The 23,429-nt window shown below is 47.8% G+C and overlaps 1 protein-coding gene across 1 annotated transcript in view; it reads left to right on the top strand.

Moving 5' to 3' along the window:
* The window catches only part of LOC124038772, a 133,569-nt gene extending 124,701 nt beyond the window's left edge, over nt 1-8,868 (top strand). The window contains exons 45-47 of the mRNA XM_046354862.1: nt 4,718-4,865; nt 7,173-7,365; nt 8,391-8,868. Of these exons, the coding sequence (XP_046210818.1) occupies nt 4,718-4,865; nt 7,173-7,365; nt 8,391-8,573 (524 nt within the window). The 3' untranslated portion in view covers nt 8,574-8,868. The remainder of the gene's footprint in view (nt 1-4,717; nt 4,866-7,172; nt 7,366-8,390) is intronic.
* Nucleotides 8,869-23,429: the final 14,561 nt, after the last annotated feature.

Raw genomic sequence — 23,429 nt, 5'->3', positions numbered from 1 at the left:
CAGCCAATATTTCTGTCGAAATCTCATTTGGTTTCAGCAAACTCTTTTGATTCGACAAACTGTTTTTCAAGGGAAGCGGGAGATAACTATCAGCCCTCAACAAACTGTTACGATCAGTAGACTTCCTGTAAAGATATAGAACATTATGTTCACACAAGATCAGAAGATCAAGAGAACTGATTTGACGTGTGTCAGACTGCAGAGTAAATCTCAGATGCTCAGAACAGGAGTTAAGAAAAGCATAAAACGCCTGGAGCTGTTTGGCATCACCCCTCCATAGAACACAAATATCACCAATATACCGTTTCCACATACTGATGTGAGGCAAGAAAACACTTTTGGAGAGGATTGAAAATAGACTGTTTCTCCATGTAACCCACATTACACATCAGCGTAGTTAGGAGCCATGTCATAGTCAAAGCCCAAGTCGGAAACGCCATTTTGCTCTTGAGCCCTTTTTCTGAGTTTCTCTGCGGACCAGCTGTAGTGAGGTCCCTGTTGTTCCCTGTTGTCCCTGTTGTTCCCTGTTGTCCCTGTTGTTCCCTGTTGTCCCTGTTGTTCCCTGTTGTCCCTGTTGTCCCTGTTGTTCCCTGTTGTCCCTGTTGTTCCCTGTTGTCCCTGTTGTTCCCTGTTGTCCCTGTTGTTCCCTGTTGTTCCCTGTTGTTCCTTGTTGTTCCCTGTTGTCCCTGTTGTCCCTGTTGTTCCCTGTTGTTCCCTGTTGTCCCTGTTGTTCCCCGTTGTTCCCTATTGTTCCCTGTTGTCCCTGTTGTCCCTGTTGTTCCCTGTTGGTCCCTGTTGATCCCTGTTGTTCCCTGTCTGACAGGCTGTTGTCCCTGTTGTCCCTGTTGTCCCTGTTGTCCCTGTTGGTCCCTGTTGTTCCCTGTTGATCCCTGTTCTTCCCTGTTGTTCCCTGTCTGACAGGCTGTTGTCCCTGTTGTCCCTGTTGTTCCCTGCCTGACAGGCTGTTGTCCCTGTTGTTCCCTGTTGATCCCTGTTGTCCCCTGTTGTTTCCTGTTGTCCCTGTTGTCCCTGTTGTTCCCTGTTGTCCCTGTTGTTCCCTGTCTGACAGGCTGTTGTTCCCTGTTGTCCCTGTTGTTCCCTGTTGTTCCCTGTCTGACAGGCTGTTGTTCCCTGTTGTTCCCTGCCTGACAGGCTGTTGTCCCTGTTGTCCCTGTTGTTCCCTGTTGTTCCCTGTTGTCCCTGTTGTTCCCTGTTGTTCCCTGTCTGACAGGCTGTTGTTCCCTGTTGTTCCCTGTTGTCCCTGTTGTTCCTGTTGTCCCTGTTGTTCCTGTTGTTCCCTGTTGTCCCTGTTGTTCCCTGTTGTTCCCTGTATGACAGGTTGTTGTTCCCTGTTGTTCCTGTTGTCCCTGTTGTTCCTGTTGTTCCCTGTTGTCCCTGTTGTTCCCTGTTGTTCCCTGTATGACAGGCTGTTGTTCCCTGTTGTCCCTGTTGTTCCCTGTTGTCCCTGTTGTTCCCTGTTGTTCCCTGTCTGACAGGTTGTTGTTCCCTGTTGTTCCCTGTCTGACAGGCTGTTGTTCCCTGTTGTTCCCTGTCTGACAGGCTGTTGTTCCCTGTTGTCCCTGTTGTTCCCTGTTGTCCCTGTTGTTCCCTGTTGTCCCTGTTGTCCCTGTTGTTCCCTGTTGTCCCTGTTGTTCCCTGTTGTCCCTGTTGTTCCCTGTTGTCCCTGTTGTTCCCTGTTGTCCCTGTTGTTCCCTGTTGTTCCTTGTTGTTCCCTGTTGTCCCTGTTGTCCCTGTTGTTCCCTGTTGTTCCCTGTTGTCCCTGTTGTTCCCCGTTGTTCCCTATTGTTCCCTGTTGTCCCTGTTGTCCCTGTTGTTCCCTGTTGGTCCCTGTTGATCCCTGTTGTTCCCTGTCTGACAGGCTGTTGTCCCTGTTGTCCCTGTTGTCCCTGTTGTCCCTGTTGGTCCCTGTTGTTCCCTGTTGATCCCTGTTCTTCCCTGTTGTTCCCTGTCTGACAGGCTGTTGTCCCTGTTGTCCCTGTTGTTCCCTGCCTGACAGGCTGTTGTCCCTGTTGTCCCTGTTGTTCCCTGTTGTTCCCTGTTGTCCCTGTTGTTCCCTGTTGTTCCCTGTCTGACAGGCTGTTGTTCCCTGTTGTTCCCTGTTGTCCCTGTTGTTCCTGTTGTCCCTGTTGTTCCTGTTGTTCCCTGTTGTCCCTGTTGTTCCCTGTTGTTCCCTGTATGACAGGTTGTTGTTCCCTGTTGTTCCTGTTGTCCCTGTTGTTCCTGTTGTTCCCTGTTGTCCCTGTTGTTCCCTGTTGTTCCCTGTATGACAGGCTGTTGTTCCCTGTTGTCCCTGTTGTTCCCTGTTGTCCCTGTTGTTCCCTGTTGTTCCCTGTCTGACAGGTTGTTGTTCCCTGTTGTTCCCTGTCTGACAGGCTGTTGTTCCCTGTTGTTCCCTGTCTGACAGGCTGTTGTTCCCTGTTGTCCCTGTTGTTCCCTGTTGTCCCTGTTGTTCCCTGTTGTCCCTGTTGTCCCTGTTGTTCCCTGTTGTCCCTGTTGTTCCCTGTTGATCCCTGTTCTTCCCTGTTGTTCCCTGTCTGACAGGCTGTTGTCCCTGTTGTCCCTGTTGTTCCCTGCCTGACAGGCTGTTGTCCCTGTTGTCCCTGTTGTTCCCTGTTGTTCCCTGTTGTCCCTGTTGTTCCCTGTTGTTCCCTGTCTGACAGGCTGTTGTTCCCTGTTGTTCCCTGTTGTCCCTGTTGTTCCTGTTGTCCCTGTTGTTCCTGTTGTTCCCTGTTGTCCCTGTTGTTCCCTGTTGTTCCCTGTCCAGGTTGTTGTTCCCTGTTGTTCCTGTTGTCCCTGTTGTTCCTGTTGTTCCCTGTTGTCCCTGTTGTTCCCTGTTGTTCCCTGTATGACAGGCTGTTGTTCCCTGTTGTCCCTGTTGTTCCCTGTTGTCCCTGTTGTTCCCTGTTGTTCCCTGTCTGACAGGTTGTTGTTCCCTGTTGTTCCCTGTCTGACAGGCTGTTGTTCCCTGTTGTTCCCTGTCTGACAGGCTGTTCCCTGTTGTTCCCTGTTCCCTGTTGTCCCTGTTGTTCCCTGTTGTCCCTGTTGTTCCCTGTTGTCCCTGTCCCTGTTGTTGTTGTTCCCTGTTGTCCCTGTTGTCCCTGTTGTCCCTGTTGTCCCTCCCTGTTGTCCCTGTTGTTCCCTGTTGTCCCTGTTGTTCCCTGTTGTTCCCTGTTGTTCCCTGTTGTCCCTGTTGTCCCTTGTTGTCCTGTTGTCCCTGTTGTTCCCTGTTGATCCCTGTTGTCCCCTGTTGTTCCCCGTTGTTCCCTATTGTTCCCTGTTGTCCCTGTTGTCCCTGTTGTTCCCTGTTGGTCCCTGTTGTCCCTGTTGTTCCCTGTCTGACAGGCTGTTGTCCCTGTTGTCCCTGTTGTCCCTGTTGTCCCTGTTGGTCCCTGTTGTTCCCTGTTGATCCCTGTTGTTGTTCCCTGTCTGACAGGCTGTTGTCCCTGTTGTCCCTGTTGTTCCCTGTGACAGGCTGTTGTCCCTGTTGTTCCCTGTTGATCCCTGTTGTCCCCTGTTGTTTCCTGTTGTCCCTGTTGTCCCTGTTGTTCCCTGTTGTCCCTGTTGTTCCCTGTCTGACAGGCTGTTGTTCCCTGTTGTCCCTGTTGTTCCCTGTTGTTCCCTGTCTGACAGGCTGTTGTTCCCTGTTGTTCCCTGCCTGACAGGCTGTTGTCCCTGTTGTCCCTGTTGTTCCCTGTTGTTCCCTGTTGTCCCTGTTGTTCCCTGTTGTTCCCTGTCTGACAGGCTGTTGTTCCCTGTTGTTCCCTGTTGTCCCTGTTGTTCCTGTTGTCCCTGTTGTTCCTGTTGTTCCCTGTTGTCCCTGTTGTTCCCTGTTGTTCCCTGTATGACAGGTTGTTGTTCCCTGTTGTTCCTGTTGTCCCTGTTGTTCCTGTTGTTCCCTGTTGTCCCTGTTGTTCCCTGTTGTTCCCTGTATGACAGGCTGTTGTTCCCTGTTGTCCCTGTTGTTCCCTGTTGTTCCCTGTTGTTCCCTGTCTGACAGGTTGTTGTTCCCTGTTGTTCCCTGTCTGACAGGCTGTTGTTCCCTGTTGTTCCCTGTCTGACAGGCTGTTGTTCCCTGTTGTTCCCTGTTGTTCCCTGTTTGTCCCTGTTGTTCCCTGTTGTTCCCTGTCTGACAGGCTGTTGTTCCCTGTTGTTCCCTGTTGTCCCTGTTTTTCCCTGTTGTCCCTGTTGTTCCCTGTTGTCCCTGTTGTTCCCTGTTGTCCCTGTTGTCCCTGTTGTTCCTGTTGTCCCTGTTGTTCCCTGTCTGACAGGTTGTTGTTCCCTGTTGTCCCTGTCTGACAGGCTGTTGATCCCTGTTGTCCCTGTCTGACAGGCTGTTGTCCCTGTTGATCCCTGTTGTCCCTGTCTGACAGGCTGTTGATCCCTGTTGTCCCTGTCTGACAGGCTGTTGATCCCTGTTGTCCCTGTCTGACAGGCTGTTGATCCCTGTTGTCCCTGTCTGACAGGCTGTTGATCCCTGTTGTTCCCTGTTGTCCCTGTCTGACAGGCTGTTGTCCCTGTTGTCCCTGTCTGACAGGCTGTTGTCCCTGTTGTCCCTGTTGTCCCTTTCTGACAGGCTGTTGATCCCTGTTGTCCCTGTCTGATAGGCTGTTGTCCCTGTTGTCCCTGTCTGACAGGCTGTTGATCCCTGTTGTCCCTGTCTGACAGGCTGTTGATCCCTGTTGTCCCTGTCTGACAGGTATCTGGCACGGTATCCTGGAGGGGATCGGCGTTCTGGCTGTCATCACCAACGCCTTCGTCATCGCCATCACCTCCGACTACATCCCCCGCTTCGTCTACGCGTTCAAATACGGACCCTGTGTGGACAAGGGATATCGTCAGGACGAGTAGGTCCATTCTCTGCTCCCACTTTGGTCATCTATGTCCTCTACTCCCGTTCTGGTCATCTATGTCCTCTACTCCCTCTTTGGTCATCTATGTCCTCTACTCCCTCTTTGGTCATCTATGTCCTCTACTTCCGTTTGGTCATCTATGTCCTCTACTCCCGTTCTGGTCATCTATGTCCTCTACTCCCTCTTTGGTCATCTATGTCCTCTACTCCCGTTTGGTCATCTATGTCCTCTACTCTCACTTTGGTCATCTATGTCCTCTACTCCCTCTTTGGTCATCTATGTCCTCTACTCCCTCTTTGGTCATCTATGTCCTCTACTCTCACTTTGGTCATCTATGTCCTCTACTCCCTCTTTGGTCATCTATGTCCTCTACTCCCTCTTTGGTCATCTATGTCCTCTACTCCCACTTTGGTCATCTATGTCCTCTACTCCCGTTCTGGTCATCTATGTCCTCTACTCCCACTTTGGTCATCTATGTCCTCTACTCCCGTTCTGGTCATCTATGTCCTCTACTCCCTCTTTGGTCATCTATGTCCTCTACTCCCTCTTTGGTCATCTATGTCCTCTACTCCCTCTTTGGTCATCTATGTCCTCTACTCCCTCTTTGGTCATCTATGTCCTCTACTCCCTCTTTGGTCATCTATGTCCTCTCATCTATGTCCTCTACTCCCTCTTTGGTCATCTATGTCCTCTACTCCCTCTTTGGTCATCTATGTCCACAACTCCATTGTGTCCTCCTCCCAGAGCGCCAAGAACCTTGGCGTGATCCTGGACAACACCCTGTCGTTCTCAACTAACATCAAGGCGGTGGCCCGTCAGGTTCATGCTCTACATCCGCAGAGTCCTCCTCACACAGGAAGCGGCCAGGTCCTAATCCAGGCACTTGTCATCTCCCGTCTGGATTACTGCCGCTGTTGGCTGGGCTCCCTGCCTGTGCCATTAAACCCCTTCAACTCATCCAGAACGTCATCTGGTGTTCAACCTTCCTTCTCTTCTGGTCATCCACTGGCTTCCAGTTGAAGTCCCGCTACAAGACCATGGTGCTTGCCTACGGAGCTGTGAGGGGAACGGCACCTCAGTACCTCCAGGCTCTGATCAGGCCCTACACCCAAACAAGGGCACTGCGTTCATCCACCTCTGGCCTGCTCGCCTCCCTACCACTGAGGAAGTCAGCTCTAGCCCAGTCAAAACTGTTCGCTCCCTGGCCCCCAATGGTCATCCTCATGTCCCAGGACAGCGGAGTCAATCACCACCTTCCGGAGACACCTCCCCACCTCTTTAAGGAATCATCTAGGATGGTTAAGTAATCCCTCTCACCCCACCCCCCCTAAGTTTTAGATGCACTATTGTAAGTGACTGTCCCACTGGATGTCATAAGGTGATTGCACCAATTTGTAAGTCGCTCTGGATAAGAGCGTCTCCTAAATGACTTAAATGTAAATGTAAATGTACTCCCACTTTGGTCATCTATGTCCTCTACTCCCGTTCTGGTCATCTATGTCCTCTACTCCCGTTCTGGTCATCTATGTCCTCTACTCCCACTTTGGTCATCTATGTCCTCTACTCCCACTCTGGTCATCTATGTCCTCTACTCCCTCTTTGGTCATCTATGTCCTCTACTCCCGTTCTGGTCATCTATGTCCTCTACTCCCTCTTTGGTCATCTATGTCCTCTACTCCCACTCTGGTCATCTATGTCCTCTACTCCCTCTTTGGTCATCTATGTCCTCTACTCCCACTCTGGTCATCTATGTCCTCTACTCCCTCTTTGGTCATCTATGTCCTCTACTCCCGTTCTGGTCATCTATGTCCTCTACTCCCACTTTGGTCATCTATGTCCTCTAAATGTAAATGTGCCATTCTATACAGGGCAATGTGTGACTCACTTTACTGGAGGCTTATTGGACAGGACATTGGTCACTGTTACTTTACTGGAGGCTTATTGGACAGGACATTGATCACTGTTACTTTACTGTAGGCTTATTGGACAGGACATTGGTCACTGTTACTTTACTGGAGGCTTATTGGACAGGACATTGATCACTGTTACTTTACTGTAGGCTTATTGGACAAGACATTGGTCACTGTTACTTTACTGGAGGCTTATTGGACAGGACATTGGTCACTGTTACTTTACTGGAGGCTTATTGGACAGGACATTGGTCACTGTTACTTTACTGTAGGCTTATTGGATAGGACATTGATCACCTTTACTTTCTGTAAATGTGCTAGATTTAGACAGCCGGCTACTTTCGATTTGTAGTCGACGGTTCTGACCGACCCCCGTCTCTCTTCCTGTCAGATGTCTGCGAGGCTACATGAACAGCAGTCTGTCTGTGTTCGACATGGGCGAACCCTGGAACGTGAGTGAGGAGAGTAGATACTGCAGGTACAGAGACTACAGAGCCTCTCCCTGGAGCCCAGTACCATACGACTTCACTCTGCAGTTCTGGCACGTCCTGGCTGCAAGACTGGCCTTCATCATCGTCTTCGAGGTACGACAGCACACCCACGCTCTTTCTGTCTGTCTGTCTGTCTGTCTGTCTGTCTGTCTGTCTGTCTGTCTGTCTGTCTGTCTGTCTGTCTGTCTGTCTGTCTGTCTGTCTGTCTGTCTGTCTGTCTGTCTGTCTGTCTGTCTGGCTGGCTGGCTGGCTGGCTGGCTGGCTGGCTGGCTGGCTGGCTGGCTGGCTGGCTGGCTGGCACGTCCTGGCTGGCTGGCTGGCTGGCTGGCACGTCCTGGCTGGCTGGCTGGCTGGCACGTCCTGGCTGGCTGGCTGGTCCTGGCTGGCTGGCTGGCTGTCTGTCTGTCTGTCTGTCTGTCTGTCTGTCTGTCTGTCTGTCTGTCTGTCTGTCTGTCTGTCTGTCTGTCTGTCTGTCTGGCACGTCCTGGCTGGCTGCCCACCTGGCCTTCATCCTAGTCTTCGAGGTACGTCAGGAATCCCTTTCTCACTCTGTCCTATCGACACGGATTATACCTATCAAGACCCTTCAGATGTGCAAACTTTAAAGGGTTAGAGGGCCATCGTCTTCTCTTTGTCTGAGATCTGTCTCTGTGGTAATTATCTCTGGTGTGTCTGTCTGTGTCTCTGTCTCTCTCTGTCTCTGTCTCTCTGTAACTCTCTCTCTGTCCCTCTATCTATCTATCTATCTATCTATCTATCTATCTATCTATCTATCTATCTATCTATCTATCTATCTATCTATCTATCTATCTATCTATCTATCTATCTATCTATCTATAGAGAGATATAGGTCTCTGTCTGTCCTATCCTCTCACCTCAATCTGTCTCAGACACCGATTAGGTGTGTCAGAGGTAAGGCAGCAGGACGCAATGACCTGCGCATATATCACATACTGCCGAGATGTAGAGGTTCACCAGTCCTTTGGTCCTCGTAGACACTATGGCACCGAGCCTGTAAGACTCTTCAGGGAGTTGATGTTTGTTCATTTTCTGTGATCTGAAAAAAAAAGTCAAAAACAAAGTTAGTTTTTTTTCATCCTGCGTTTCTCTCTCCTCAGCACCTGGTGTTCGCCGTCAAGTCGTTCATCGCGTACCTGATCCCGGACGTGCCCAAGAGTCTGTGTGACCGCATGCGGCGGGAGAAGTACCTGACGCAGGAGATGATCTATGAAGCAGAACTGGAGCACCTGCAGGAGGAGAGGAAGACGCACGGCAGGAGATATCACCACGAGTGGCCTTAGTGTCAGTCATGTTACGTCCCCCTGTACTACATACAGTACCTCGTCTGCAGGGATAGAGGATGGGGATGTAGGTGCTGCACACCTACAGCATATACACTCATATATACAGTACCTCGTCTGCAGGGATAGAGGATGGGGATGTAGGTGCTGCACACCTACAGCATATACACTCATATATACAGTACCTCGTCTGCAGGGATAGAGGATGGGGATGTAGGTGCTGCACACCTACAGCATATACACTCATATATACAGTACACTAACATACTCTCTCTCACACACCAATACACACACACCAACATACACACCAATACACACACACCAACATACACACCAAACACACCCACACACACACCAATACACACACACCAACACACACACCAATACACACACACCAACATACACACCAAACACACACACACCAACATACACACCAACACAACACACACACACACACCAACACACACACACCAACACACACACACCAACATACACACACACCAACACACACACACAACAACACACACCAACATACACACACCAACACACACACACCAACACACACACACCAACACACACACCAACACACACACCAACACACACACCAACACACACAACACACACACACCAACACACACACACCAACACACACACACCAACACACACACCAACACACACACCAACATACACACACCAACACACACACACCAACACACACACACACACCAACACACACACACCAACACACACACACCAACATACACACACACCAACATACACACACACCAACATACACACACACCAACATACACACACACCAACATACACACACACCAACATACACACACACAACATACACACACACAACATACACACACACACCAACACACACACCAACACACACACACCAACACACACACCAACACACACACACCAACACACACACACCAACACACACACACCAACACACACACACCAACACACACACACCAACACACACACACCAACACACACACCAACATACACACACCAACATACACACACCAACATACACACACACACACACACCAACACACACACACCACACACACACACACAACACACACACACCAACATACACACACAACACACACACACCAACATACACACACCAACATACACACACCAACACACACACACCAACACACACACACACACACAACACACACACACCAACATACACACACCAACACACACACACCACACACACACACACACACACACACACACACACACACACACACACACACACACACACACACACACACACACACACACACACACACACACACACACACACACACACACCAAAATACACACACAACATACACACATACACACACACCAAAATACACACACACACACACACACACACACACACACACACACACACACACACACACACACACACACACACACACACACACACACACACACACACACACAACACACACACACCAACATACACACACCAACATACACACACACCAACACACACACACCAACACACACACACCAACATACACACACACCAACACACACACACCAACACACACACACCAACATACACACACACCAACACACACACACCAACATACACACACACCTACACACACACATCAACATACACACACACACCAACATACACACACCAACACACACACCAACATACACACACATCAACATACACACACACACCAACATACACACACACAAACCAAAATACACACACACACACCAAAATACACACACCAACATACACACACCAACACACACACACCAACATACACACACCAACACACACACACCAACACACACACACAAACATGCACACACCAACATACACACCAACACACACACCAAAATACACACACCAACATACACACCAACACACACACCAACATACACACACACCAACATACACACACACCAACATACACACACACCAACACACACACCGACATACACACACACCGACATACACACACACCAACATACACACACACCAACATACACACACAACATACACACACACCAACATACACACACACCAACATACACACACACCAACATACACACCAACATACACACCAACATCCACGCACACACAACATAAGCAGTCCCATTCTCCCTTCTGCACACCAAAGAAGTCCTCTTCGGTTACCAGAGGCCCTTCTACCATCCTTCTCTGTCCCCATCCTCTGTCCCCATCCTCTGTCACCTATCCCCATCCTCTGTCCCCATCCTCTGTCCCCATCCTCTGTCCCTGTCCCCATCCTCTGTCCCCATCCTCTGTCCTCATCCCTGTCCTCTGTCCTCAACCCCATCCACTGTCCTCATCTTCTGTCCCCATCCTCTATCCCTGTCCCCTATCCCCATCCTCTGTCCCCATCCTCTGTCCCCTATCCCTGTCCTCTGTGCCTGTCCCCAACCCCATCCTCTATCCCTGTCCCCTATCCCCATCCTCTGTCCCCATCCTCTGTCCCTGTCCTCTATCCCTGTCCCCATCCTCTGTCCCTGTCCCCTGTCCTCTATCCCTGTCCCCATCCTCTGCCCCCATCCTCTATCCCCATCCTCTATCCCTGTCCCCTATCCCCATCCTCTGTCCCTGTCCCCTGTCTTCTATCCCTATCCCCATCCTCTGTCCCTGTCCCCTGTCTTCTATCCCTATCCCCATCCTCTGTCCCCATCCTCTGTCCCTGTCCCCATCCTCTGTCCCCATCCTCTGTCCCCATCCCCTGTCCCCATCCTCTATCCCCATCCTCTGTCCCCATCCTCTATCCTCTGTCCCCATCCCCTGTCCCCATCCTCTATCCCTGTCCCCATCCTCTATCCCCATTCCCTGTCCCCATCCTCTATCCCTGTCCCCATCCTCTGTCCCTGTCCCCATCCTCTGTCCCCATCCTCTATCCCTGTCCCCATCCTCTATCCCTGTCCCCATCCTCTGTCCCCATCCCCTATCCCTGTCCCCATCCTCTCTCCCATCCTCTGTCCCCATCCTCTATCCTCTCTCCCATCCTCTGTCCCCATCCTCTCTCCCATCCTCTGTCCCCATCCTCTATCCTCTGTCCCCATCCCCTGTCCCCATCCTCTATCCCCATCCCCTGTCCCCATCCTCTATCCTCTCTCCCATCCTCTGTCCCCATCCTCTATCCTCTCTCCCATCCTCTGTCCCCATCCTCTATCCTCTCTCCCATCCTCTGTCCCCATCCTCTATCCTCTCTCCCGTCCTCTGTCCCCAACCTCTATCCTCTCTCCCATCCTCTGTCCCCATCCTCTATCCTCTCTCCCATCCTCTATCCCCATCCTCTATCCTCTCTCCCATCCTCTGTCCCCATCCTCTATCCTCTCTCCCATCCTCTGTCCCATCCTCTATCCTCTCTCCCGTCCTCTGTCCCCATCTTATATCCCTGTCCCCATCCTCTATCCTCTGTCCCTGACCTCTGTCTCCATCCTCTATCCTCTGTCCCCATTCTCTGTCCCCATCAAATATCCTCTGTCCCCATCCTCTATCCTCTGTCCCCATCCTCTATCCTCTGTCCCCATCAAATATCCTCTGTCCCTGACCTCTATCCTCTGTCCCGTCCTCTGTCCCCATCCACTATCCTCTGTCCCTGTCCTCTGTCCCCATCTTATATCCCTGTCCCGTCCTCTGTCCCCATCCTCTATCCTCTGTCCTCTGTCCCCATCCTCTATCCTCTGTCCCGTCCTCTGTCCCCATCCTCTATCCTCTGTCCCGTCCTCTGTCCCCATCCTCTATCCTCTGTCCCGACCTCTGTCCCTGTCCCCATCCTCTATCCTCTGTCCCCATCCTCTATCCTCTGTCCCCGTCCTCTGTCCCTGTCCTCTGTCCCCATCTTATATCCCTGTCCTGTCCTCTGTCCCTGTCCCCATCTTATATCCTCTGTCCCCATCCTCTGTCCCTGTCCTCTGTCCCCATCCTCTATCCCCTGTCCCGTCCTCTGTCCCCATCCTCTATCCCTGTCCCCATCCACTATCCCCTGTCCCCATCCTCTATCCCCTGTCCCCATCCTCTGTCCCCATCCACTATCCCTGTCCCCATCCTCTATCCCTGTCCCCATCCTCTATCCCTGTCCCCATCCACTATCCCTGTCCCGATCCACTATCCCTGTCCCCATCCACTATCCCTGTCCCCATCCACTATCCCTGTCCCCATCCTCTATCTCTGTCCCCGTCCACTATCACTGTCCCCATCCTCTATCCCTGTCCCCATCCTCTATCCCTGTCCCCATCCTCTATCCCTGTCCCCGTCCTCTATCCCCATCCTCTATCTCTCTCTGTCCCGACCCTTCTCTGTCCCCGTGTCCCTGTCCCCATAACTACCCATGTAATGTTGACTATGCAGAACAAGGTCTGCAGATCAGTTCACTGGTACCAGTCAAAGTGCTGTGGTCTGAGGGGTATAGACTGGTAGCCATGTTGAGTGTACCAGTCAAAGTGCTGTGGTCTGAGGGGTTTAGACTGGTAGCCATGTTGAGTGTACCAGTCAAAGTGCTGTGGTCTGAGGGGTTTAGACTGGTAGCCATGTTGAGTGTACCAGTCAAAGTGCTGTGGTCTGAGGGGTTTAGACTGGTAGCCATGTTGAGTGTACCAGTCAAAGTGCTGTGGTCTGAGGGGTATTGACTGGTAGCCATGTTGAGTGTACCAGTCAAAGTGCTGTGGTCTTTAGACTGGGCCATGTTGAGTGTACCAGTCAAAGTGCTGTGGTCTGAGCCATGTTGAGTGTACCAGTCAAAGTGCTGTGGTCTGAGGGGTATTGCTGTCTGTCCCTTTCTATGTCACTCTATTTCTAGACTAGCAGCCTGCTATGACCTACCACACTCCGTTCTGGTCCGGTCTGCTGCAGATCACAACATGGCTGGGTTTGTCTCCTTGTGGACTTAGATAGGCTAGTAACTAGCTGTGTTGGTCTCCTTGTGGACTTGGATAGGCTAGTAACTAGCTGTGTTTGTCTCCTTGTGGACGTGGATAGGCTAGTAACTAGCTGTGTTGGTCTCCTTGTGGACTTGGATAGGCTAGTAACTAGCTGTGTTGGTCTCCTTGTGGACGTGGATAGGCTAGTAACTAGCTGTGTTAGTCTCCTTGTGGACTTGGATAGGCTAGTAAACTAGCTGTGTTGGTCTCCTTGTGGACGTGGATAGGCTAGTAACTAGCTGTGTTGGTCTCCTTGTGGACTTAGATAGGCTAGTAACTAGCTGTGTTGGTCTCCTTGTGGACGTGGATAGGCTAGTAATTAGCTGTGTTGGTCTCCTTGTGGACGTGGATAGGCTAGTAACTAGCTGTGTTGGTCTCCTTGTGGACTTAGATAGGCTAGTCACTAGCTGTGTTGGTCTCCTTGTGGACTTAGATAGGCTAGTAACTAGCTGTGTTGGTCTCCTTGTAGACTTAGATAGGCTAGTAACTACCTTAATAGTGATGTTTCTTGTTGCTAAGTGCTTCTGGTGACATATGTATGTCAATAATAGTGTTGTTTATGCTAAATCACTCTAATTAATATTGCCCTCGAAGCATCTTTCAAGTATTTTTGGTTAATTTAGCTGAAAAAAATACATCTGATTAGAAGTTTAATTCTCTTTATTTAAATCATAGAAAATGCGTGGTTCATTTAGTTTGGTATTTCTGGATAGACAACATCCATGTCTTGATTTACTGTACGTTTCTATTCTGTGTGTAAATGTTAGACATTATTAAATAGACTGTTGAGTTTGATTGTCCTGGGTTGGGATGTTAATATGGTGTATGTGGTTACTATACTACAGTTTTAACCAACCACAAAATGTGACACAAACATCACACGTCCCTCTTTGTGCCTCAAATGCTTTACTGTACATGCAAGAAAATATACTCTATGTCGTTTTTTCTCTCCATTGTGGCTTACAACAACAAACTCTGAAATGTCTGACCCCCAAGGATTCTGTTTGGAGGAATGTGATATGAAGATAAACACTATATACACTGGCAAACTCTGGTATTTATTCAGCAAGTAGAGAACTAAAACAGCAACAGCAAGAGTCCCGTAGTGAACTGTACTGTACATGATACCCACCACACTTACAGTCCTGAAGGCCCAGAGACCAACCACACTGACAGTCCTGAAGGCCCAGAGACCAACCACACTGACAGTCCTGAAGGCCCAGAGACCAACCACACTTACAGTCCTGAAGGCCCAGAGACCAACCACACTGACAGTCCTGAAGGACCAGAGACCAACCACACTTACAGTCCTGAAGGCCCAGAGACCAACCACACTTACAGTCCTGAAGTCCCAGAGACCAACCACACTGACAGTCCTGAAGGACCAGAGACCAACCACACTGACAGTCCTGAAGGACCAGAGACCAACCACACTTACAGTCCTGAAGTCCCAGAGACCAACCACACTGACAGTCCTGAAGGACCAGAGACCAACCACACTTACAGTCCTGAAGGCCCAGAGACCAACCACACTTACAGTCCTGAAGGCCCAGAGACCAACCACACTTACAGTCCTGAAGTCCCAGAGACCAACCACACTGACAGTCCTGAAGGACCAGAGACCAACCACACTTACAGTCCTGAAGGCCCAGAGACCAACCACACTTACAGTCCTGAAGGCCCAGAGACCAACCACACTTACAGTCCTGAAGGCCCAGAGACCAACCACACTTACAGTCCTGAAGGCCCAGAGACCAACCACACTTACAGTCCTGAAGGCCCAGAGACCAACCACACTTACAGTCCTGAAGTCCCAGAGACCAACCACACTGACAGTCCTGAAGGACCAGAGACCAACCACACTGACAGTCCTGAAGGACCAGAGACCAACCACACTGACAGTCCTGAAGGACCAGAGACCAACCACACTTACAGTCCTGAAGGACCAGAGACCAACCACACTGACAGTCCTGAAGGACCAGAGACCAACCACACTTACAGTCCTGAAGGCCCAGAGACCAACCACACTTACAGTCCTGAAGGCCCAGAGACCAACCACACTTACAGTCCTGAAGGCCCAGAGACCAACCACACTTACAGTCCTGAAGGCCCAGAGACCAACCACACTTACAGTCCTGAAGGCCCAGAGACCAACCACACTTACAGTCCTGAAGGACCAGAGACCAACCACACTTACAGTCCTGAAGGCCCAGAGACCAACCACACTTACAGTCCTGAAGGACCAGAGACCAACCACACTTACAGTCCTGAAGGACCAGAGACCAACCACACTTACAGTCCTGAAGGACCAGAGACCAACCACACTTACAGTCCTGAAGGCCCAGAGACCAGTCCTGAAGGCCCAGAGACCAACCACACTTACAGTCCTGAAGGACCAGAGACCAACCACACTTACAGTCCTGAAGGCCCAGAGACCAACCACACTTACAGTCCTGAAGGCCCAGAGACCAACCACACTTACAGTCCTGAAGGACCAGAGACCAACCACACTTACAGTCCTGAAGGCCCAGAGACCAACCACACTTACAGTCCTGAAGGCCCAGAGACCAACCACACTTACAGCCTTGAAGGCCCAGAGACCAACCACACTTACAGTCCTGAAGGCCCAGAGACCAACCACACTTACAGTCCTGAAGGCCCAGAGACCAACCACAGGTATGGCCCTGAAGGACCAGAGACCAACCACACTTACAGTCCTGAAGGCCCAGAGACCAACCACACTTACAGTCCTGAAGGCCCAGAGACCAATCACAGGTGAGGCCCAGAGACCAATCACAGGCCCCTGAAGGACCAGAGACCAATCACACTTACAGTCCTGAAGGCCCAGAGACCAACCACACTTACAGTCCTGAAGGCCCAGAGACCAATCACAGGTATGGCCCTGAAGGCCCAGAGACCAACCACACTTACAGTCTTGAAGGCCCAGAGACCAACCACACTTACAGTCTTGAAGGCCCAGAGACCAACCACACTTACAGTCCTGAAGGCCCAGAGACCAACCACACTTACAGTCCTGAAGGCCCAGAGACCAACCACACTTACAGTCTTGAAGGCCCAGTCCTGAAGGACCAGAGACCAACCACACTTACAGTCCTGAAGGCCCAGAGACCAACCAAACTTACAGTCCTGAAGGCCCAGAGACCAATCACAGGTGAGGCCCAGAGACCAATCACAGGTGAGGCCCTGAAGGACCAGAGACCAATCACAGGTACGGCCCTGAAGGCCCAGACACCAATCACAGGTACGGACGGCCCTGAAGGCCCAGAGACCAATCACAGGTATGGCCCTGAAGGCCCAGAGACCAACCACACTTACAGTCTTGAAGGCCCAGAGACCAACCACACTTACAGTCCTGAAGGCCCAGAGACCAACCACACTTACAGTCCTGAAGGCCCAGAGACCAACCACACTTACAGTCCTGAAGGCCCAGAGACCAACCACACTTACAGTCTTGAAGGCCCAGAGACCAATCACAGGTACGGCCCTGAAGGCCCAGAGATCAATCACAGGTGAGGCCCAGAGACCAATCACAGGTACGGCCCTGAAGGACCAGAGACCAATCACACGTACAGCCCTGAAGGACAAGAAACCATTCACATCACAGCATTATGATTTATGGCATTTGTGCTTTAGATGTTTCAGTGGAGTGGAGCAATGCCTTTATTTGTGCATACTTTTAAACAGACAATTACAGACTGTGGATTTAAAGGGATTACAGACTGTGACTGTGGCTTTAAAGGGATTACAGACTGTGGCTTTAAAGGGATTACAGACTGTGGCTTTAAAGGGATTACAGACTGTGGTTTAAAGGGATTACAGACTGTGGCTTTAAAGGGATTACAGACTGTGGTTTTAAAGGGATTACAGACTGGCTTTAAGGGAATTACAGACTGGCTTTAAAGGGATTACAGACTGTGGTTTAAAGGGATTACAGACTGTGGTTTTAAAGGGATTACAGACTGGCTTTAAAGGGATTACAGACTGTGGCTGTTTTAAAGGGATTACAGACTGTGGCTTTAAAGGGATTACAGACTGTGGCTTTAAAGGGATTATAGACTGTGGCTTTAAAGGGATTACAGACTGTGGCTTTAAAGGGATTATAGACTGTGGCTTTAAAGGGATTACAGACTGTGGTTTTAAAGGGATTACAGACTGTGGCTTTAAAGGGATTACAGACTGTGGTTTAAAGGGATTACAGACTGTGGTTTTAAAGGGATTACAGACTGTGGCTTTAAAGGGATTACAGACTGTGGCTTTAAAGGGATTACAGACTGTGGCTTTAAAGGGATTACAGACTGTGGTTTTAAAGGGATTACAGACTGTGGTTTTAAAGGGATTACAGACTGGCTTTAAGGGAATTACAGACTGGCTTTAAAGGGATTACAGACTGTGGTTTAAAGGGATTACAGACTGTGGTTTTAAAGGGATTACAGACTGGCTTTAAAGGGATTACAGACTGGCTTTAAAGGGATTACAGACTGTGGTTTAAAGGGATTACAGACTGTGGTTTTAAAGGGATTACAGACTGTGGCTTTAAAGGGATTACAGACTGTGGCTTTAAAGGGATTACAGACTGGGCTTTAAAGGGATTACAGACTGGCTATAAAGGGATTACAGACTGGCTTTAAAGGGATTACAGACTGTGGTTTTAAGGGGATTACAGACTGGTTTTAAAGGGATTACAGACTGTGGTTTTAAAGGGATTACAGACTGTGGTTTTAAGGGGATTACAGACTGGTTTTAAAGGGATTACAGACTGGGTTTTAAAGGGATTACAGACTGGCTTTAAAGGGATTACAGACTGTGGCTTTAAGGGGATAACAGACTGTGGCTTTAAGGGGATTACAGACTGTGGTTTTAAAGGGATTGCAGACTGTGGCTTTAAGGGGATCACAGACTGTGGCTTTAGGGGGATTATAGACTGTGGCTTTAAGGGGATTACAGACTGTGGCTTTAAGGGGATTACAGACTGTGGCTTTAAGGGGATTACAGACTGTGGCTTTAAGGGGATTACAGACTGTGGTTTTAAGGGGATTACAGACTGTGGCTTTAAAGGGATTACAGACTGTTCTTAAGGGGATTACAGACTGTGGCTTTAAGGGGATTACAGACTGTGGCTTTAAGGGAATTACAGACTGTTTTTAAGGGAATTACAGACTGGCTTTAAGGGGATCACAGACTGGCTTTAAGGGGATTGCAGACTGTGGCTTTAAGGGGATTGCAGACTGTGGCTTTAAAGGGGATTACAGACTGTCTTTAAAATTATTACAGACTGTGGCTTTAAGGGGATTACAGACTGTGGTTTTAAGGGGATTACAGACTGTTCTTAAGGGGATTACAGACTGGCTTTAAGGGAATTACAGACTGGCTTTAAGGGGATCACAGACTGGCTTTAAGGGGATTACAGACTGTGGCTTTAAGGGGATTACAGACTGTGGCTTTAAGGGGATTACAGACTGCCTTTAAGGGGATTACAGACTGCCTTTAAGGGGATTACAGACTGCCTTTAAGGGGATGTGGTTGGTCAGAAAACATCTTCCCCTTCGATGTGGTTGGTCAGACAACATCTTCCCCTTCGATGTGGTTGGTCAGAAAACATCTTCCCCTTCGATGTGGTTGGTCAGAAAACATCTTCCCCTTCGATGTGATTGGTCAGAAAACATCTTCCCCTTCGATGTGATTGGTCAGATAACATGTTCCCTTCGATGTGGTTGGTCAGAAAACATCTTCCCCTTCGATGTGGTTGGTCAGAAAACATCTTCCCCTTCGATGTGGTTGGTCAGACAACATCTTCCCCTTCGATGTGATTGGTCATTGGAAATCTATGCATGACTGTTTTTAGCCAGAGTTTACCTGTGTTAAATCAACAAGTCTTGGAAAGCAATGTGTGTCTATTCTGTCAAAAGAAAATAGTTCTCTTTGTAGCTCCCTTCAGTAACCACGAGCACAACCGTTCCTTGATTTTAACTGGCGCCTTTATTCTGTAGTTTTAGTCAGAATTATCACCTTCCGTGAGAACTATAAAGTAAATGAAAAATACATTTAAGCACACTCTTACAACCTTATCTTACGAGTGACTTATTAGCTTGGTATAACTCTGAAGTGCTTACATACATAACAGTTTAACCGGCGTTATAACAGGTTCAGATTAACACATGAATAAAGGAACAAATACCTCATTGGCTGCTTATTACAGAAGGGAGGAAATCAAACTTCACACTCCCGATGACATGAAAACTTAGCTAACGCAGCGCAGGATTGCCTTCCCTCCAAAGGTGTGTTGCTACAATAACGATCCCCGTTACAACAGTATTAGCTACGTATATACGCATATATTATTATTATTATATTATATTATTATTATATTATTATATATTATTATATTATATTATTATTATAGCTACGTATTTCCGCTTGTATTGTCATTTCCCCCGCACAGCGGACACATAAACAATTCAAACAAAAGACAACGAGATAACCTGTAAGTCTAACTGTCAGTTACACTCTTATTTCGTCGTGATTGTTAATCAGTCGAGATAATAGATTGTTGATTAAAGTACCGATTGATAATATTTCTTCCCAAGACGTTTTGAAGAAGAGCTTCTTGTTTTTTAATACGTTGTCATAAAGTCGTGTTTCTCGGACGGACGCAGCAAAACCTTCCTTGTTTGAAGTTTAAGACTGTAATCTGGCTGGAAATATTGTTTTGGGACAAGGTTAAAGGTCGAGGTTAAAAAGCATGAATGAAAAAATATCACATGAATGTGGTGGGTTATGGAAAATAGAACGGTTTTAGTTGAATCTCTTGCAATTTTTTATGTTTACATACCCTACATTACTCATCTCATATGTATATACTGTCCTCTATACCATCTACTGCATCTTGTTTACATACCCTACATTACTCATCTCATATGTATATACTGTACTCTATACCATCTACTGCATCTTGTTTACATACCCTACATTACTCATCTCATATGTATATACTGTACTCTATACCATCTACTGCATCTTGTTTACATACCCTACATTACTCATCTCAAATGTATATACTGTACTCTATACCATCTACTGCATCTTGTTTACATACCCTACATTACTCATCTCATATGTATATACTGTACTCTATACCATCTACTGCATCTTGTTTACATACCCTACATTACTCATCTCATATGTATATACTGTACTCTATACCATCTACTGCATCTTGCCTATGCCGTTCTGTACCATCACTCATTCATATATCTTTATGTACATATTCTTCATCCCTTCACACTTGTGTGCATAAGGTAGTTGTGGAATTGTTAGGTTAGATTACTCGTTGGATATTACTGCATTGTCGGAACTAGAAGCACAAGCATTTCACTACACTCGCATTAACATCTGCTAACCATGTGTATGTGACAAATGAAATTTGATTTGATTTGAATTTTTGGTGGACGGGTTTCCTAGACACAGGTGAAGCTTAGTTCTGGACCAAAAAAAGCAAGATCAATGGAGTCACCATAAAAAACAAAACCTTTTTAGTTCAGGATTAGTCTTAATGTGTGTCCCTGAAACCGCCCCTGAGGCCCAGTAGACCTTGGATTTACTATCTTGACCATGTCATTGTTCTAACATGAGGTGCAGCAACACAGAACACTGTTATCACTTAATCCCTGTATACAGGAAAAAACATGCCTAAATATGAAGACTTAAAGATAATATGATGGAATATAATCAGATATCAAATCACACTTTTTCTGTAATAAATCATGGATTTATCTTTTGTATCGGCTGTTCTTTTTGTTTGAGTGTGTTGAATTAGATTTATATTCACTCCTCGTTTTGTGTTCCAGGAAGTAGATTTATATTCACGCCTCGTTTTGTGTTCCAGGAAGTAGATTTATATTCACGCCTCGTTTTGTGTTCCAGGAAGTAGATTTATATTCACGCCTCGTTTTGTGTTCCAGGAAGTAGATTTATATTCACGCCTCGTTTTGTGTTCCAGGAAGTAGATTTATATTCACGCCTCGTTTGGTGTTCCAGGAAGTAGATTTATATTCACTCCTCGTTTTGTGTTCCAGGAAGTAGATTTATATTCACGCCTCGTTTTGTGTTCCAGGGAGTAGATTTATATTCACGCCTCGTTTTGTGTTCCAGGAAGTAGATTTATATTCACGCCTCGTTTTGTGTTCCAGGAAGTAGATTTATATTCACGCCTCGTTTTGTGTTCCAGGGAGTAGATTTATATTCACGCCTCGTTTTGTGTTCCAGGAAGTAGATTTATATTCACGCCTCGTTTTGTGTTCCAGGAGTAGATTTATATTCACGCCTCGTTTTGTGTTCCAGGAAGTAGATTTATATTCACGCCTCGTTTTGTGTTCCAGGGAGTAGATTTATATTCACGCCTCGTTTTGTGTTCCAGGAAGTAGATTTATATTCACGCCTCGTTTTGTGTTCCAGGAAGTAGATTTATATTCACGCCTCGTTTGGTGTTCCAGGAAGTAGATTTATATTCACGCCTCGTTTTGTGTTCCAGGAAGTAGATTTATATTCACGCCTCGTTTTTGTGTTCCAGGGAGTAGATTTATATTCACGCCTCGTTTTGTGTTCCAGGAAGTAGATTTATATTCACGCCTCGTTTTGTGTTCCAGGAAGTAGATTTATATTCACGCCTCGTTTTGTGTTCCAGGGAGTAGATTTATATTCACGCCTCGTTTTGTGTTCCAGGAAGTAGATTTATATTCACGCCTCGTTTTGTGTTCCAGGGAGTAGATTTATATTCACGCCTCGTTTTGTGTTCCAGGAAGTAGATTTATATTCACGCCTCGTTTTGTGTTCCAGGGAGTAGATTTATATTCACGCCTCGTTTTGTGTTCCAGGAAGTAGATTTATATTCACGCCTCGTTTTGTGTTCCAGGAAGTAGATTTATATTCACGCCTCGTTTGGTGTTCCAGGGAGTAGATTTATATTCACGCCTCGTTTTGTGTTCCAGGAAGTAGATTTATATTCACGCCTCGTTTTGTGTTCCAGGAAGTAGATTTATATTCACGCCTCGTTTTGTGTTCCAGGAAGTAGATTTATATTCACGCCTCGTTTGGTGTTCCAGGAAGTAGATTTATATTCACGCCTCGTTTTGTGTTCCAGGAAGTAGATTTATATTCACGCCTCGTTTTGTGTTCCAGGAAGTAGATTTATATTCACGCCTCGTTTTGTGTTCCAGGAAGTAGATTTATATTCACGCCTCGTTTGGTGTTCCAGGAAGTAGATTTATATTCACGCCTCGTTTTGTGTTCCAGGAAGTAGATTTATATTCACGCCTCGTTTTGTGTTCCAGGGAGTAGATTTATATTCACGCCTCATTTTGTGTTCCAGGAAGTAGATTTATATTCACGCCTCGTTTTGTGTTCCAGGGAGTAGATTTATATTCACGCCTCGTTTTGTGTTCCAGGAAGTAGATTTATATTCACGCCTCGTTTTGTGTTCCAGGGAGTAGATTTATATTCACGCCTCGTTTGGTGTTCCAGGAAGTAGATTTATATTCACGCCTCGTTTTGTGTTCCAGGAAGTAGATTTATATTCACGCCTCGTTTGGTGTTCCAGGAAGTAGATTTATATTCACGCCTCGTTTTGTGTTCCAGGAAGTAGATTTATATTCACGCCTTGTTTTGTGTTCCAGGAAGTAGATTTATATTCACGCCTCGTTTTGTGTTCCAGGAAGTAGATTTATATTCACGCCTCGTTTTGTGTTCCAGGAAGTAGATTTATATTCACGCCTCGTTTTGTGTTCCAGGAAGTAGATTTATATTCACGCCTCGTTTTGTGTTCCAGGAAGTAGATTTATATTCACGCCTCGTTTGGTGTTCCAGGGA

This window comes from Oncorhynchus gorbuscha, linkage group LG01 (assembly GCF_021184085.1).
Source record: "Oncorhynchus gorbuscha isolate QuinsamMale2020 ecotype Even-year linkage group LG01, OgorEven_v1.0, whole genome shotgun sequence".
NCBI classification, from domain to species: Eukaryota; Metazoa; Chordata; class Actinopteri; order Salmoniformes; family Salmonidae; genus Oncorhynchus; species Oncorhynchus gorbuscha.
Note: the sequence above shows the minus strand (reverse complement) of the source record. Positions and strands in the feature narration are given on the sequence as shown.